This window comes from Erithacus rubecula, assembly GCF_903797595.1.
Source record: "Erithacus rubecula genome assembly, chromosome: 1".
In the NCBI taxonomy this organism is placed as follows: domain Eukaryota; kingdom Metazoa; phylum Chordata; class Aves; order Passeriformes; family Muscicapidae; genus Erithacus; species Erithacus rubecula.
In genome coordinates, this window is record NC_136658.1 from 55,925,674 (window position 1) to 55,943,600 (window position 17,927).

The window sequence follows — 17,927 nt, forward strand, 5'->3', positions numbered from 1 at the left end:
AAAGACAAAAAGAGTAATTTGGGGAATAGTAAACAGTGAGCAATACCATAAGACTATCAGAAGCAAAAATAAAATGACAGCATCCAGAATAGAAGTCCATTTTTTAAAAGATCCTCTTTTCAACAGAAAAAAATATCTCCGGAGAATAACCTTCCAAATGTCCTCAAGTCAATAATTAAAACCTAGGTAGCTTTTTAATTTCTACATAGGAATGTAGCTGCACACATCAGAAGTCAACCCAGGCATTAGTACTCTGCTAGGTAACACCAAGTGTGCCTGTACTTTTAGCAAAAAGCAGTGTTGATGCTACTTCTATTGTTTTTAAACACTGCATTACAGGCTTTGAACTTACCTTGTGAGTGTAAGTTATTTAAAATAAAAATAAGCCTACTGAAATCCTCACATGAAATTTAAGTGTTTTTAGCTGTTTAACCACTTATGATGAGATGATAATCCCAGCTCAGCAGTCAGCATGGATTTAAAAAAAAACCAAAACCTAATATGGGATGGGTATCTTCTCAACTGAGGCAAGATCTACCACCTCTCTTCATTTACAGACACTTCAGAATTCAGCTTCCTCTCGCCAGTATGATAAGCAGAACTCCATTCTAAGCAAATAGCTATGATTGGCACAACAACCAATCCTCAAACATGAAATTAAATTATTAAATAGGATGCATATTGCAATTTAATAAAAAGGAGAAATCATATTGAAGAGCTGTAGTAAGAAGGCAAGAGATATCTCTGAAGTTAATCAAAATTGTCTGATCTTCTATGCATTTGTTCCTATATGGTTTTAAACCAAACACTTCTATCTTCAAGTGTACTTGCAGAGTAGCAGTGTTACAGAGACAGAGAAATATTCTGTTTGAAATACAAGTCGAGTATCAAACCTGAGTTTTTCCAAATTGAAATACACAAATCCTCAGCAGCTTTGCTAGAAAACCCAGAGATACCAGCATTTGCAAAACCTCTAAGAGGTGCTTGGAATTATGCAGCTGTTAAACAAATTACTTCAAATAAATGAAATCTACTAGGAAATAACTGCTGTGCATGTATAGGTGCACTCCAGCAGAGTACTGCAGCAGATGCATAAACAGCCTGATCTCCAAGACACCACATTCTTCAAAAGGTGTTAAAATGTGCATAATAGCTGCAATTGTTTATCATTTTTTATTATCAGAAACATACACAAAAAGGAAACAAACCTCTCATGCCACTTTTTTCATTCTGCCTAGAGTGCTGGACATTTTATTTATGATGGAAACTATAATCACCTGTAAGCTTCTGCATGTTATTACTTCCTGCATCAAAAGCATTTTACATAGAACTAACCTGCATTATATATGAGCAAAAGCTATATGAAATTTTATTAATCCAGTTCTGAGTATCACAAAATATATATCTCATCCATCAATGGACAGCAAATAAAATTAAATCTAATAAATCTACCTTGCCCTTGTTTCAGCACTGGACCCAGATCAAGCTTACAAGATAAAAACTTAAGTTCACTTACAGTATTTTCTGTTTGTTTCTGGTGTTAATGGACTACAGTATAAAAGATCCCTATGACAGTGGTTTTTAAGTGTATTCCATATCTTAAAGACTCAAATTATTTCACTAAGTACCCGTGGAAAGTGGAACAGAGTTAGGATAAGAGGAGAGAACACTGCTTCTTCCTAAATAAACCACAACTTACAGATCCAGGTAAAACCTTCTGCCTGGGGCCTGACCAGCTGTAACTTACCAGAATTCTTTTTGCATCTTAACAGGCAAGAATAACACCGTACTATCAAAAGAAATCATTTTGGTTGGTCTCCTCCCAGTTTTTCTTCTGGGTACATTGTATGTTTGGAGAGCAACCTTAATGAATATTTAACACTGGAATTCAGCACAGTAACGAATAAAATTCCTCTAATGAGAATCTTTGTTTTGTGGAATCATAAACAATGGAGAGAAACTGCAATACATCTGTTTCACAATATACCTTGTCATCCACAGATGACACAATAGCATCCATCCTGAAGCACAATAATAATTTAAGAAAGAAAACAGATTTTACCTCTTTAAACCATAAACTACTGTGGCCAGCTGCAAAACCTACAGATTTCAGCTGCCTACTGTTCTTAAACATCTGAAATGGTACTTCTGAATAAGAACTCATCTAAGCCAAATTCTGAATTCATCCAATATTTCATACTTCCCAATGAAGAGGAGCTTCATATTGGATGAGTTACACTTTGAGGCCATGAATAAAGCTGAGCTCCTACAGACTGACTCCTTGCTAAGCCTCTTAAGTCCTCAGTTTATCTACACGCCTGATTCAGAGCTTTTTGCACAAGTGAAGTTAGGCAGGGCACCTTCAGTCAGGGTGTCAGTCATCAGTTTCAGAGGGGTTATACCCATCTGCATCAGCTAGGAAGTTTGCATGCCACAACTCCATGCTCACTGAACTTACAGCATGTGCCAACACCTGCAACTACTGCCAAGAAAACACAGAAGAGGCTTTACCACACCATTAAAACTGTTAGGTGGCCCTGTTCACTTCAATTAACCTAAAATAAAATAGACAGCAAGATTAAAATCCAAAGAGCAAGCTAATTGACCCTACAACATACAGAGAACTGCTGTAAGCATAACAAACGAGAAAGGTTTCAAACAAAAGGTAATTGATGAAGAGTAAGAAGAAAGATATGATCCAGTCCAGCCCACAGAGATAAAACAACTGAAACAAACAACAAACATTACCACAACACTGTAATTGCTCATGGTAAACTGGTACAATTCCAAGCAAAGATCTTATCATAAGAGATTACATTTAACTTTCATCCTCAAAGTTAGCATGCTTAATCCACAGAAACAGGGTTTGTAATAAGCCTAGTTCATTATAAACATTCTAAAAGCTTTACCTACTTAGTGGTAGACCAAAGGAATGTTGAGAAGCTTGCCCAAGTTCTCACAGTGGTTCACAGAAGAACCACCTGCTGAAGACCACCTCTGCGCTTATAATAAACCTTAAGGATTTATGACAAGATGAATTATTAACTCCCACCATGAAATACTCAAACCAGTCATTTTCATTAAAAAAGAAACAGGCTGGTGAGTGCAGCAAAGTGAAAAGAAAATACCACCATTCAGGGATTTTCTCGCTGGAAAGACCAAGTAGCTGTTGGACTATTTCATTGCTTTGGACTACTTTGGCAGAAGCCTCTCACAAGACTTTTAGCATTGTAATGAGAGTCTAATGCTGGAATATTCCAAAAAACAAATGAAAACTTTTATGAAAATCAGAATGCAATGCAGTAAGAAAAATTCACACAAGCAGGAATAAATGAGGATCAAAAACCTTAGTAAGAGAACAGAAAATAGTTACAACTCAAAAGAAGACTGGCCAAATTTTTTTTTTTTTTTTTTTTTGGCTCACAGCTCTTCTCTCTGCATGAACTTAATCAGAAATGCTGACTTGGCAGTCAAAAATCATTTTTACTACTTTTTATTTCCATGTGCACTCTGGTGTCTGAAGAGCTGTAACAACTAAGTGGTTTAATTCTTGGCAAATGCACCATGCACTAAGTGAATTCTACCGACAAACCATTTCAGAAATCACACTCTGGTATACTAGAAATGTTTTCTGACTACTCACTTAATAGTTCTCAAATACTTCAGCATTAACAATTGATGCAGAGCCAGGCAGAAGAGGCACAACTAGATTTCAAAATACCTTGAAAATGCCCTTGCAAGGCATATGGCTGAAAGGGAAAAACACCAGAAGTACAAAGTTTGAAACTTTAATACGAGAAAAGAAGAATGTCATACTTAGTGAGTCACTTATAAAATCTGGATGGATTATGGGTATGTATTTATACATGTATATTACCAATTGAGTGTACTGCAAAACAAAATGCAAAAAAGTCAAAGTTTTCTGTACTTCAAAAACCAGATTATTTGATTATTACAGAAGTCTCACATCTGGTTGAAAAACTAAGAAATAAATAAGTATGCTGAAATGAACTTCTAAAAATTTAAGAGAAAGAAGAATTATATTTGTTTATTTGTATTACCTATAAATATACAGGTACTAAAAGAAAATACTTAGAAATATTACTGTTAATCAAGTCTTAACTAAATTATTAATTAAAGCAATTTTACCAAAGAATTGCTGCAGTATAAACACAACTCTATTCCCTTCCTGAACATACTGCTCCCAAAAGAGGTTTTATTTATGGCACATAATTTGTCAGAAATTTTACAGAGCTCAGGAAATTAATGAGCCAATTGTCATGAGCAGAACATATGGATCAGAGTAACTCACTGTCAACATAACATAATGCCATTTGCTGTGACTTCAGAGAGAGAGACTGAACTGATAACCATAGAGTGATTTTAATTTGAAACTCCTATTGCCTATTCAATTTAAATTTTTTTTAAGGTCATGCAGTCCTTTTGCTTGTTTCTACACTGACATTATAGACTTAACTCAATTGTCCACACCAGCATGTGCCTGCCCACCTGAGAGGCCCTTGGGAAGGCCAAGCTATCATTCAAGGACAGTAAAAGCACAGTATCTTTGGAAGGTCTGCATCTGTCCTGAACAGAAAAAAGGATAACAGGCCATGTCAAAGGGCACTAGTTACTTATGTGGGGCAATATAAACAGCACTTCTACACCAGATAGCATTCCACTGCTGGCTGGCCAACCACACACAGATGTACCTTCAGGTGAGCACGTGGGATTGAGTGCCAAGCACCCATTACTGTCAGTGGACTAGGGAGAGCAACTAAATTCATTCTACAGTCAACACCTAAACCTTGTCACCTGAGCAGCTCCCCTGATTCCTCTGACTCTACACACAAAACTTCCACTGATAGTCAAACATGATGCTCAGCTCACCCTATAGATACTTGAATTCAGATACCCAATTAACAAGTCAAAGTTCACCCTAAAACTAGATGGGATGGTTGCCAGTATAGGAAGCACAGCTTGGTCCACTTAACTTGTGGCAAACCCACTCAACTAAATATTTCGAGATCAATAATCATTGTAGCATCTTTTATAACCAATGCAAAGAGGCCAACGCCTTCAGAGCCCGATTCAATTAAATGCCTGATTTTGGATAAGACTTATCCACAGCTACCCATATCCTCCAAAACATAATACAGGAACATGCTCAATCTCTCAATGTCGGCTGTAGCTAACATACACAGCTGTATGTTCATGCTCACATTAGCTTTATTCCCTCTTCTGTCATGTTCCTGATGCCTATGAAAGGCTACCTACAACAGAGACTAGACAGTGTTAAAGGAATAAAATAGGTATTTGTTAGAATGCCTTTAAAGCATACACCTTGGGCAGTACAAGAACCTGGTCATGGCTACACCCAGGATGGATCCCAGTCAGAAGTTTTCACATATTTATGAGTTTTGGTCCATCTACATATTGGGGTTAATTGTCCAATTACAAGTCCAGGTTACGTAGTCCCATCCTCCCAGACTGCTCTCCTCAATTCACTGTTTTTTTATACTTTTTGGGCCTGAAGCAGTAATGGTATCCTTGGTTCTCAGGCTGAAAAAGGATTATTTTGTCTAACTACCCTGCAAAACAATTTGATAACACTTCACACAAAGTACAGAGTCCCACACCAAGTACAGAATCTGGAAAATATAAAAGCTAAAACTTAAGGCATGATGCCTGTTCATTCTCTTCTTCTTTCCCAGTGAGTTACAAACCTTACTATCCTCCTTTTATTGCTTTCTTCAACAACACTTAATACAACCTTAATGAGACCCCCCAGATGGTAGAAAGTAAGAAAAGTGCTGTCTGGTATTTATTTAAATCAAAAGTCAGAGCACACAGAAGTTCACTAGCACTGATCAGCCATCAGATGGATTCCAGTACGTGGGATTACCAAGAGGCCAACAAAACAGCACTACAATCAAGTTACAGTTCTTCTTGGTGCATGCTGTACTTAGCAAAGTTCTGGCACTATACTAGGTATTAACAAACACACCTTTAAAGATTTATAGCCCCATGATAATTCTGACTTCACAAAAAATAAAAAGCACCCTTTTTCAAACCTCAACAGATACACCAATAGTAAAGTTACATTAATGTTTCCTTGCCAGGAGGTCCTCTGTTTTAAGCCATGAATGAAAACTGACAAGCTAGAACAACAAGTTGTGCAGGAGAAAAAACAGATAATAATTCAGGAAAATACTTTAAATACAGCATGATCAGAAAAGAAGGAATTCAAGCATTTGAAAGCATTTATGTAATGAAAGAAAACTTGCATACATATGAAGATGCACATCTGCCATGGGCAAAGCCTGTTAAATTGTGAAAACACCGAAGACTGAAAAACCAGACCAAAAATGCCCGCTTCATAATAACAAAATTAACACAATAAGATTACCTTGCTCCAATCTAAAACATAGGGAACGTTTTGCAGCTTCTATCTCAGGAGTTGGATGATCCAGAACACGTCTGCACCACTGCAGAGGACTCAGTGATTTCTCTTGAGGAGCATGAGTCTTGGTAGGCAAGACATACAACCTTAACCAAAACACACAGAATTATCAGCAAGATATGCAATACTGCAAAGTTTGCTTTTCTAAGCTTATTTTCCTATTAAATCACTATTGATTTATAGCATCCAAAGCTCTGCAAGAGGATATCTAATAAAAAAAAAGTATATCCTGAAGTAGAAGAGTTGACATTAGTTTCTTCCTTCCCTTCTCAGAAAAATAGGCAGCAAAGTATCAACTCTACAGGTCTGGCATGTTCCAGGAAAATTCAAGTAGATATCAAAAAAAAAAAAAAAAAAAAAATTCTACCTAATCACTACCACTGTCTGAATTCGAGCACTGCCCAAAGTCCAAATGTATTATGTGCTTTTCCCTATACTTGCACTTACTGGAGATTTAGGTAATTTCAGTATCTGATTTTATCTTCACCCAGATGAAACAGATGTTATTCAAGATACCTTTGTAATGACTAGAAACATCCAATGAAAAATAATGAAAACTTATTTTCAACATTCAGCACCAGAAGAAAAGAAAAAAAACATATGTAAGAAAAGCTAATGTATGTGCATTATTCTCAGACAAGAGTTGGCAACTGATGAGTTGCACATTAGTAGAGCAGGTTTCAAAGCAGATTTCACAGGAGAATTCTTGAGGCTGAGATCTGGGTTGCTGCTGTCGCCCTGGAAGATTAGCAGGCACAGCAGATGCCAATTCACCTGGGAGAGTGCAAATTTTCCAGGGAGCAAACTATTCTGGTCTGCTGGACAATATCCTTGACTCACAGCTCCTTGGCCTGACCACCTTGGTGACATGGGGCTGGGGACACCCAGAGGAAGATTCTCAAGGCACCAGAGAAACACTCTGTAAAGGGAACTGGGTTGTACAAGGGGAAGTTAAAGGCAAGACCAAAAACTAAACAGGATTTTGCCGCTCAGGGGGTTACTAGCAGGTAGCAGCAGCCTTTCACCTTCACAGTTTTGGCTCAAGAGCTACCCAAGTCCCACCAGAGCCCCCCTCCTCCAGTGTCTGCTCCATGGAGATTTTTGCCTTTGAAGTCAATCAGCACTGTCTTTCCAGTTCACAAGGAATAAATATCCTCTCTGCGATTGCTACCTCTCTCTTGGAAATCCCAGCAGAGATAACTATTGAATTGCTCTGAGGAGAGGACTCATTTCCCCAGACATCCTGCACTGCCTGACCACACATCTAAAAAATGACACTGAGAAAGCCAAAAAGCAAAGGAAAGAAAAGCTTTCAGGTTTCCTGTTAACCTGCAGAAGTGCCTCAAAAGCTGAACATCTGACTGATGATCAGACCTTCCTGTAAAAAGCTGAACACTACTAAGTAGTTTGACTTGTGTCCAGTACCACAGGCTTGGTTGGTTTCGGGGTTTTTCACAACTGCAGTTAAAACAAAACAAAACAAAAAAAGCAAGCAGAACACAAAAAAAACCCCAAAAAACAAAGGCATTTAAGGCCTAAAATTACTAGCCAACAATTAGGATATGTACTGAAGGTTTTTGATTTCCAGATAGCAGTTTGCTTTAAAGACTGAAATTTCAAAAGAGCCCCAAGTAGCCAGTATGACACACCTGACCTTTCATGAACAATGATGGAGATTTATCCTTAGACTAAAAGAGTTCAACAGCTAAAACAACACACTCTTAGTGGAATAAACTTGTCAACAAATCCCCATCATTAAATTCTGCCTACAGACATGTACATGTGTGACATAAAGGTAAATTTTGGCGCCCAAATCTAGGATTGCTCCCTGGGAGGAAATCAAATTGGAAATTCTACTACTGCACATAATGCAGTGAAAACTGACTACTTGTAAACAAGGACAGCATTCTGGTTAACAAGACATTATCAAACAAATTTGATATTCCCTAATGCTAGGAAAGCTGCAAGTTAGAACCAATGTAAAATTTATTTAAGTCTGGACTGACAAGCCCAAACCAGCCCTGCACAGACCAACCACATGCACAATGAAGCAAGGCTGACAAAAAATTCCAACTGGTACAAGATTCTCAAAAGCCATTTTCAGAAACACAGCATCATGTACCACGAAGCACATGCAAAGATCAGAAACATTTATGACATTTAGATTAATTTTTCAACATTTTACCTTCGACCAAAATTAAGGATACTTGAACAGATCTCAGCTTCTTTATATTGCATTTTATTCTCATCTAACACTAGCGTACAGCTTAATCCAAAAACTAGCCTCATAAAAAAGCTACATGGAAGCTTAGACAGATACTCTAAAACTTATTTAAATAAGGTAATCTATATATTGCCATTGACACTTGAAAATAAATTGAGGATCAATGTCATTCCACATGGTCGCACAGCAAAGACAGTATTCCAGCACTGTCCCTGCAATGCTCGCCCATGTTGCTGAAACAGGTTTTGAGGCACTAGCTTTACTGATCTACTTACATCTCTACCTTGCAGTCTCCCCTTCTGTTTCTTTTTAAGGAGTGCAACCATTCCCGGTTACATAGATTAACTAGTCCAGGTCTGTTTTATTTTTTGCTTTATCCATTTACTAGCCATTTCCGATTTATCCCATTTACTAGCACCCAGCCGCGCCTTTTGGAGCTACATGGGCGCGTGAGATACACAATTTAGATCAACTAGAAGACAAAAGCCCTCCCAAATCCCTGAAGATAGGCGACAATTCGGCAGAGATTTTAAGGATGAGGAGGCAGCGCTGCTCAGATCAAGGTTTTCCCGGAGCGAAATTCCGCTATTTTTAATTCCTTATGTAAACACGAGGCTGGAGCTAGGCTGATACGTGAACGATATTCCTCGGGGTGGACAAGGAGCGCTGCTCCCCGCGGAGGGCGCGACGCCCCGGGCGGTGAAGCCCCGAGCTGAGCCGTCCCGCACACGGGGCCCTTCCCGCGGCAGGGCGGCACGGTTCGGAGGGAGGAAAAAATAAAAGGAAAAAACAGCAGATTTCAGTCTAAGCAGGGAGATCAAGTGGATTTGGGGGCTAAGGCTAATCAGAGCGCAGCGGGAGGCCCGGCCGGGGGGCACAGCCGGGCCGGGGCGGGGAGCAGGGCAGGGCCGAGCCGCATGTACCATGTATCCTCGTCCTCTCCGCAGCCGTCCTCCAGCTCCAGCACCGCCACCTCGTCCAGCACCGTGGCCGCCGCCCCCGGACCGCCGCCGCCTTCCTGCCCGCCGCCGGCGGCCGGCGGCCCGGGCGAGGGCTTGAAGTAGGCGAGGGGCTCCGGCGGGCACAGCAGGGTGGGCAGCGGGCTGGGCAGGCACGGCGGGCCCGCGCCGGGGGGGCTGGCGGGGCGCAGCGCGCCCGGGGCCGCCGGCGGGGCCAGCAGCAGGTGCGGGCTGGGCGGGCCGCTGCCCACCGCGGCGGCGGCGGCGGCGCGGCTCCGGAGCTGCTCGTTCTGCTTCTCCAGCTTCCGCACCAGCTCCTGCAGCTTCTTCACCTCCAGCTCGGCGCTGACGGCGGAGCCGGCGCCGCTCCCCTTCACCTCCGCCATCATCGCCGGCTTCAGCAAGGCAGCCTCCATCCTGCCGGCTCGCTGCCGCCGGCGGTACCTGCTCCGCCGCGCCGCCGGAGGGCAGCGCCCGGCCCCCGGGGGAGGCGGGAGCGCCGGGGAGCGCCGCTCGCCGCGCCGGGCTCCGGCCCTGCGCCGCTGTGCCGCCCGCCGACCCCGCTCCGCTGCTGCGCCTCCCGTTAACGGCGGCGAGGGCGGGATCCCCTCCCACTCGGGCAGCCCGAGCGCCGCGCACACGCACTCGGCAGGAACAAAGAGCCGCCCGGCGCCCCCGCCATGCAACCCCGGGCGAGGGCGGCGGGACCAGCTCCGAGCGGAGCCCCGGGGTTTGAGGAAAAGCGCGTCCCCCCAATGCGCCCCGCCGCGCCTCGCCCCGCCCCGCCCGCGGGCTGGAGCCGGCCCGGGGCCGCGCCTCTCGTCAGCCCTGTAATTAGAGCCTGCTGCTGTCAGGGCTGTAATTATGCAGATTGGGAGTGTGAGGGGAATGGGAATCGCAAATAGAGGCTTTGTTGGGCTTGAAAGGAGCGAATTCAGCCAAAAGCCGCCGTTTGTACGTTTGAAACACGCTGAACCTGGGAGTTTTGGCGCAAAGCGAGGAAAGCGACGCGTTTTTGAAGTTGGGTTGGTGGTGAAGCAAAGGCTGAGCCGAGCGTTGCAGAAAACTACCTACCTATGTATTAGTTATGTATAGGAGAACTTCTGAGGCGAAAGATTTAACACGATCCAGATACATAGGTGTCCTGTAGCTTGCAAATCTTTGGAGAGAGAAGGATGAGCAATGTTGACTTATGGTCACCACGGTAGTGGTTTTGCGTTGTCTTTCATTGCCCAGCACTGTAAGAAGCCGTTGCCTGTGTCCCTTGTATCACCTCGGAGGTGAGCAGAGATTCAGTGTTGCTCAAGTCGGCTCAGTCATCACACATCCCTCCCTCAGTTCATCACCTCTGGCTACAGCTTTGGGGACAACCTTCTAAGTCACAGTCCTAAGTCTCTTACGGCTCCGATACGAAGTCAGGAACAAATCTCATGAAGTCAGGGCAGGTTTAGAGTAGATACTTAAAAATATTTCTTCACCAGAAGTGTTATCAAGCATTAGAACAAAGTGCCCAGGGAAGTGGTTGAGTCACCATCCTGCAGGTATTTAAAAGATGTGGCACTTGGGGATGGTTTAGCGACGCGTTGGCAGTGCTGGCAGAGCCTGGGTTAACAGACTCGGTGATTTTTGATGTCTTTGCCAGCCTAATTGATTCTGTGAGTCTAAGGGTTGTAAGTTGCTCAGCTACCCGCTAAAAATAGCTGTTGGTCAATTACTACTCAATTCTTGACCATCCGATTTGGCAGAGCAGTAGTACTATCAGCCACTGCTGCCTTCACTCTGCTTTGTTGCTGTCTCAGATTCCTAGTGTAAGGAGGAACAGTCATTGATTCTCTGTTCAGGGCATAAGTCAACTTTGAAATCATCCAACCTGTCACAATTTGTCTCTTTTGTTTATTCTGGAAGCTTTCTTCTGCATGTGCACAGGACAAGAGCGCTATTGTTTAGCACTCTGCAGTATAGATAATAACAACCAGTCCTGTCAGAATGACTAGAAAGGAAGCTAGAGTGGAGCACAAAGCATTGACTTCCATATGATACAACTTCTACCAGTGAAGAGAGTAAATACAGCCCCCAGTGTTTGCAACCAGATAGCACTTGACCCAAAACTTTGGTTGCATCTTCTCTCTGTCCCTTTGGAAGAAAGAAGTGGGAAATATTGAGAGTATAAAAACCATGTGGCCCCAATTCTGCCATATTTTATTAGAAGGAGTAACAGAATCCAGTTTTCACTGCTACAGATGCTGTAATCTTTATTCCCAGAAGCAGAAGGAGCTTTTACGTGTTTAGTCTCAGGCAAAATGTGTATTTCTCAGTTTGTTTCACTAATAATGGTACTAGTCTTAATTTTTAGAAATGCATTATTAATCCAGTAAGATTGTAAAATTATATAAAAAGATGAACTGGCAGCATATGTAATATTGAGTTTATTATGCATCACTAGTGTACAATGAAAAAAAAAAACGAAGAAGAAGTTTATATCAGTGCTGGAGGATGCAACAAGGCAGTAGAGGTTCAGTTATATATCATAACTTTTTTTTCACTGAAAGAATAGTTAGGCATTGCAATATGTTGTCCACATTGGTGGTGGAACCTGGAAGCATTCCAGAGTTGTCTGGATGTGACAGTTGGGGATATGGTTTAGGGGTGATTATAGTGGTGCCAGGTTGGTGGTTGGGCTATATGATCTTGAAGGTCTCTTCCAACCTTGATGATTCTGTAAAAAAAATTCAAAATGGAGGATTTTTTTTTTTTTTTTTTAATTTGAACCAAGGATGCAAAGTCTTTTAGTGGACCAGCAAAAAAACCCTGAAAAGAAGTTTTCAGTTGTCAGAACAGGAACAAGGCAATGTGGTCTGGATATTGTATCACTAAAAATATCTTGATGCAGACACCAGTTTGGAGATAGATCAGGAGATATGTTTGAAGACAGAGTAGAGCATATAGCGCATGAACTTAAAGTCACTATGGGAATGCTTGCCCTCAGTTATGAGTAAAAGTAGTTGAAAATTTTCAAATGCCCTCTACTGTTCCATCTATACAAGTGTTGCATGCAGGTATCCATTTCAGAACTCAGTTGCCAAAGAGAAAAAGCTTAGGACACAGTGTCGTGCTCTAGCATGGGTACAAATACATCTTTTCAAGACAGATGCATTGGTTATAGACATCACATCACCAAGAAAATGGTCCAGAGATTGGCTCTTCCTTGACTGGAAGTTGTTAAGTGAGATACCCAGTAGTATAGGTAGAAAGCAGCTTAGAGTTGTGCATATTTCAGCTACCATGCTCACAGTCAGTGTGAGAGAGACTGTGTTTTCCAGGTGTTTCCTGTATAAGTGGATTTAGTAAAGGATAGAAATGCATTTCACTGTGTTGTATTTGTTGTGCTTCACACAGAGGTGCTGGCAGGTAGAATGCATGTTGATGAGTGCACTATCCTGTGGTTTCAGGTTGGTCTGTTTGAATACTGCAAAGATGATTTGAATGTCTTAGTCATTTAAATAGTTAACCTAATTGTTTGGGTTTTTAAACATAAATTGCTCTCCTCCCAATATTGACATTACTAATAAATTGTTAATGAGTTCCATTCAGTATGCCAGCAATAGCTGATGAGTTTGATCAACCCAGAACTTCATCAGCACTTTACAAACCACACTGAGGACTTGATGGTTCCATTCTTTTTTTAAGGCATTGATAAAATGTGTCTAGCACCACCCCCAAATATCCTAATGGGCCCATGAAACCTGTTACTCTTGGACTCGAGAAATTACATGCCCTAAATCAGTAGGTATCTTCTATAGGATGCTGCTTACACAGTGTCCTATAGCAGGAATTTCTGAATCAGTGTAGTTAGTAATAGACTGTCAATGCAGAGAACAAAGAAGCAGGAAGTCCGCAAATCCCATCTGCTCTTCTCTGGTAATAAGCTTGTTGCTTTATGCTGCAATAGCTGCAGGCTGGGTCTGCCTTTCAGGCAAGCCAGTAAAGAATTAATTGCTGTAATCCAGTCTGGGCTATACAAAAGATGTTTAACAATAAGGTCAGAGCATGGACAGTAAACTCTCAAGTCTCGTGAGATTATTTCAAATTGCGGTTTCAGTCTGAAAAATGACTGTGAAAGTAGTTTTATAAAAATAGAGCCACTTTCATGCCAGCAGAAGTCCATCCTATCCAGTATTCTCCCTTTAGCAAGGGCTGATAGTAGCTTTGTAAGGAAAATATCTCAGAAACGAGAAAAATATTGAGGGATATATTCCCTCTTTCAGAAGTCGTTGAATCAGGACATCTGGATCATTTAATTTTGATAGCAACCAATGTGTAATAATATTCCATTTGTTGAGACCCATTTTTAAGCCATTTAAACATTAGAGCTCTACAACCCGCTGTGGCAATTAGAGCTGCAATTTAATAATGTATTGTTAGAAAAACTACTTCTTATTATCTACTTTAAATCTGCTGCTTAGTAATTTGATTGGGTGCCCCTTAGTTCTGGTTTTCTGAGAAAGGCAGAATGATTAATCATTCTCTATTCAGCTTCTCTTTGTCATTCATGACTATATAAAATTTAGATACTTCTCTTCCCAGCTGACAAGCCCTAATTTATCTAGCCTTATCCCCACGGAAGCCAGACCAAACCTCCCATTGTTTCCTGTCTCACTCCATAATGAAAACGGAATTTTCTAACGCATTGTTTTCTTTCTGTTCTCACTCCATGTTTTCTTACAAAGCCCAATGTTCTCAGTCAAAGAAATCAGCTTAACCAAAAGCATATTGGTTACTTCAGAAATACTCATGTATTCATTAGAATGCCCTGCTTTAAAAAAACCTGTGCGGACTCTCCTCCAGTATACCATACATATCCAGATGCTTCTGTATTCTGTTATTCGTTCCAATTTGTACAAATTGGCTTGATAGAAAATTAAGACTAAATGAAATGTATTTCCCCAGAGCAGTTTCCGTGTTTTTTCAAGGCTGATGTCCAAGCTGATGCTTCTGATTTGTTTGGCACCAAGCCCGCTTTGAACAGTGGGGTCAATGTTTGTCAGAACTTCAACAATGTCGCACATGAGCTGCCATAGAGGTTTTGCATAGATGCTACCTATACCTGGCAATTTGTTATTGTTAAATTTATACATTTATTCTGCACTATTTGAGCAATTAAACATTTTCCTGAAGTTGCAGCAGGGATTCTTCATTCTCAGGTTTTCTTCAAACATTTTGACTTCCTAACTGTTGCTAATTACGTGCTAATTGAGTTTCTCCTTTTTTATACTGTTTCCCTCTCTGAACTACCATGGTTCCTTCGGGCTTTTTCCTTATTTAATTAATATTAAATTGAAGTACATTGTAATCGCCATTAGAATGGATTTAATATAAGAACAAATGCAAAACTGCATCATTTCAGTGAGCTCAAATTGCTCCAGAGATTATGATATCCAAAGATACTGTCTGTGAATTAAGGTCAGAGTCTGCTAGTTTGTAGATCCATCTAGACGGAATTATCCATGACAGCTCTTGTTCAAGAGGTTGTTTTTTGATTGTTACCACTCTGACTTTCAAATGATTTAGAGCCCCCTCCTCCCCTTCCCATCCCTTCTGTTTATTATAAACTGAAAGCATCATCCTGAATCTTGGAAATCAGGATGGGTTTCTTTGTAATGATCTTCATCGATAACAAAGACTAATTAGACTTTCAAAGAAGTTTGAATATTTACATTATCTCAAGTATACAAGTATATTGGAGAGTATAATTTTGTTTACCACTGATGAATAAGAAAGAGAAAGTTGAGGGGGGGGGTGTGGTGTTCAAGGTTGTTAATAAATGAGCTGATAATTTAAAAGTAAACTTTTTGAAACACTGTTTGAGTGTGAAGTGCTGAAGATCACAATGACAGAAATACAGCTTCTCTCCAGGAGGCAAAAAATCCATGAAACACCTACTGCCAAGACTCCATATTTCAGCTTGACTTATCTTCAGAGAAGAATGACAGTTGATTTAGGAAAAATGCTTTATTTCCTGGTAACATAATTATTCCGAATCTAATCCTCATTATGCTTTTTCTTTTTTTTTTTTTTTCCTTTTATTAATCTTCTGTCATCTTCACTTTTGTCCATTTGTATGTAGTTGGGGAAAGAGATTCAATAAATTCATCAACTTTCAAAAAAGTGGGAAAAAATAGTATCCATGTTAGCAAGTCCATTGTGGATACGTAAGTGATTTTTACATTTGGCAAAATGTTAGTAAGTGTAGGACAACAGACTCAAGGCTTTATGGTGCTACTATGTGGTTTAGAAATTATCTTCTTAAAAAAATAAACAGCAATATACTTAGCATTGGTTATGTGATGTATGTAGGAAAAAATTAAATAATACAAAAACTGCTCAGTCCAGCAGTAATTGTGTTTGAGAAGGCACATCTGAGTGGCACCATGTCAAAAGAGCATGGAAAATTTGCAGTTGCTTGAAAGGCTTTTCTTGTGTGAAAGTAGGTATATTAGCTTTTCAGATAGGGAATGGTTTAAAAAACTAAGTACCTGAATTTTCATCCAGGTTTAGTTTCGTCAAGCAAGAATTTTTGCTGAATACCCAGAAAAGCCCACGTAATTTTTTGTCATTTGTTTTTAACTGTCAGATGGGATAGAAAAGAAAAGCCTGCAAAATAGCATGTAAAAACTTGTGTGTAAAAACTTGTCCTTGCACTATCTATTACCCACTTAATCACAAAAGATGCAATAAAATGGCAAAAATACCTAGAGGTGATTTAGGTACAGTTAGAAAACTTACATACAAACTGTTTTTTCTGGACCCACTGTTCCATAAACTGTGTAACTTTGCAGAGTACTCGAGATCTTTCCTGCAACATCACTAGACTGGCATAAAACCCCTTGCTCTTCCTTCTGCCGTGCCAGAACTCCTGGGTTTGGGTAATGATAGATCTATCACAGGTGGTGATGGATCTATCAGTCTTACTCCTTCTGGGTCCCTTTTGTCCATCCTGGAGGTGTGCAGTCAGTGCTGGACACACTTCCAGGGCTGAGAGAGAGCTGGTCTAAAATCAGCCCTTTCTGAGACAATCTGGAAATAAAAGAAATACAGTATAGCAAAGGTATTTCTTGGTACATTCACTGGATTGATGAAGGGTGGTATTACAAAATATGTATTATTCTTAGCTTGATCTTTTCCTTATGTTTGTTCCAATTTCATTATGAGAAGCCAAGTCCCTGCTATGTTCACTGCCTGTTTTGTTTATATTTCTACCGAGGAGATTCAGATTCTGAATTACAAGGCAGGGAAGTTTTTAAACAGTCCTGGTGATCTCCAAATTAAAACCCAGAAACAGTTATCAAAGCATGTGCCCCTCTCTGACTGGGTATCTGGGATGTCTGTCACTAGTATGGAAGTAACAGAAAAAATATGCTCCTTCCCAGCTTTCCTCCTTCAGCTTTCCACAGATGTCAGTCATGTGAGAGCTGGTATGCTTGCTCCCAGACAGAACTTTGCTGTGAGAAAACTGGTGTTTTGTTCAAAAGGCTTTGCTGTTATTTTCACATATGTCACTTGGGAAAATGGATAAAGTCAATGCTCAAGTGCATTATCAACTGTGAAAGCAGCTAAAAACAGCATTCAAACGCATTATCAGTGCCATACTTCTGTAAATTTCCCAAATATTGTTTAAGTATTTGGCTATTTGAAATTACAGTGCTGCAAATATGGTTAGTTGGATTCTCATTCTTAATTCCAAGATTTGAACTACATACAGGGATAATATAATTCAAAGTTTTGTGGGTGGAAACTCCCTGGAGGAACCGGAAGATATGAAAACAGACCAATGTTTTCTGGAATATTAATTTTACAGTCAAGTTTGACTATTAATTTCAATGGCACCATTATTTACAACAACATTAGTACTAGTAAAATTCCCTAATTGACTTATTTGCATAATACTTTCATCTTTTTCGTAATATTTTCTCCCTTTTTTGCTTCTTTTAGTATTTAAACATGTGGAAATACGGCTTGAATGCCAGAAGAAGTTTGTCCTTTCTTTCCAGGATTGACTGTGTGCGTCTTCTTTTTTTCCTGAGTTGATAGTTTTAAAATGTTGGCTGCCAATTGTTTTGACCACAGTAGCTGTCTAAGCTCCCTAAACAGATGTCTGATGACTGCACAGCAATGCCAAAACTCAGACAAGTGCTTTTGGCATGATTATATTCAGATACGGATTCTAACAGGACCAAACCAGTCACTTTTAAGTCCTGGCACCGGCTACAAGGATGTAGCTGTC

General features: G+C 40.6%; 1 protein-coding gene across 3 annotated transcripts in view; it reads right to left on the reverse strand.

Moving 5' to 3' along the window:
• The window catches only part of SLAIN1 (SLAIN motif family member 1), a 50,524-nt gene extending 40,138 nt beyond the window's left edge, over positions 1-10,386 (reverse strand). For 2 of the 3 annotated variants that reach the window (XM_079317664.1, XM_079317666.1), the window contains exons 1-2: positions 9,611-10,188; positions 6,410-6,549 (exon numbers count right to left, since the gene is read on the reverse strand). In XM_079317664.1, coding sequence (XP_079173790.1) covers positions 6,410-6,549; positions 9,611-10,062 — 592 coding nt within the window. In that variant the 5' untranslated portion in view covers positions 10,063-10,188. Of the gene's footprint in view, positions 1-6,409; positions 6,550-9,610 lie in introns of all 3 variants that reach the window. The other variant, XM_079317665.1, reaches the window with a different exon arrangement.
• Positions 10,387-17,927: the final 7,541 nt, after the last annotated feature.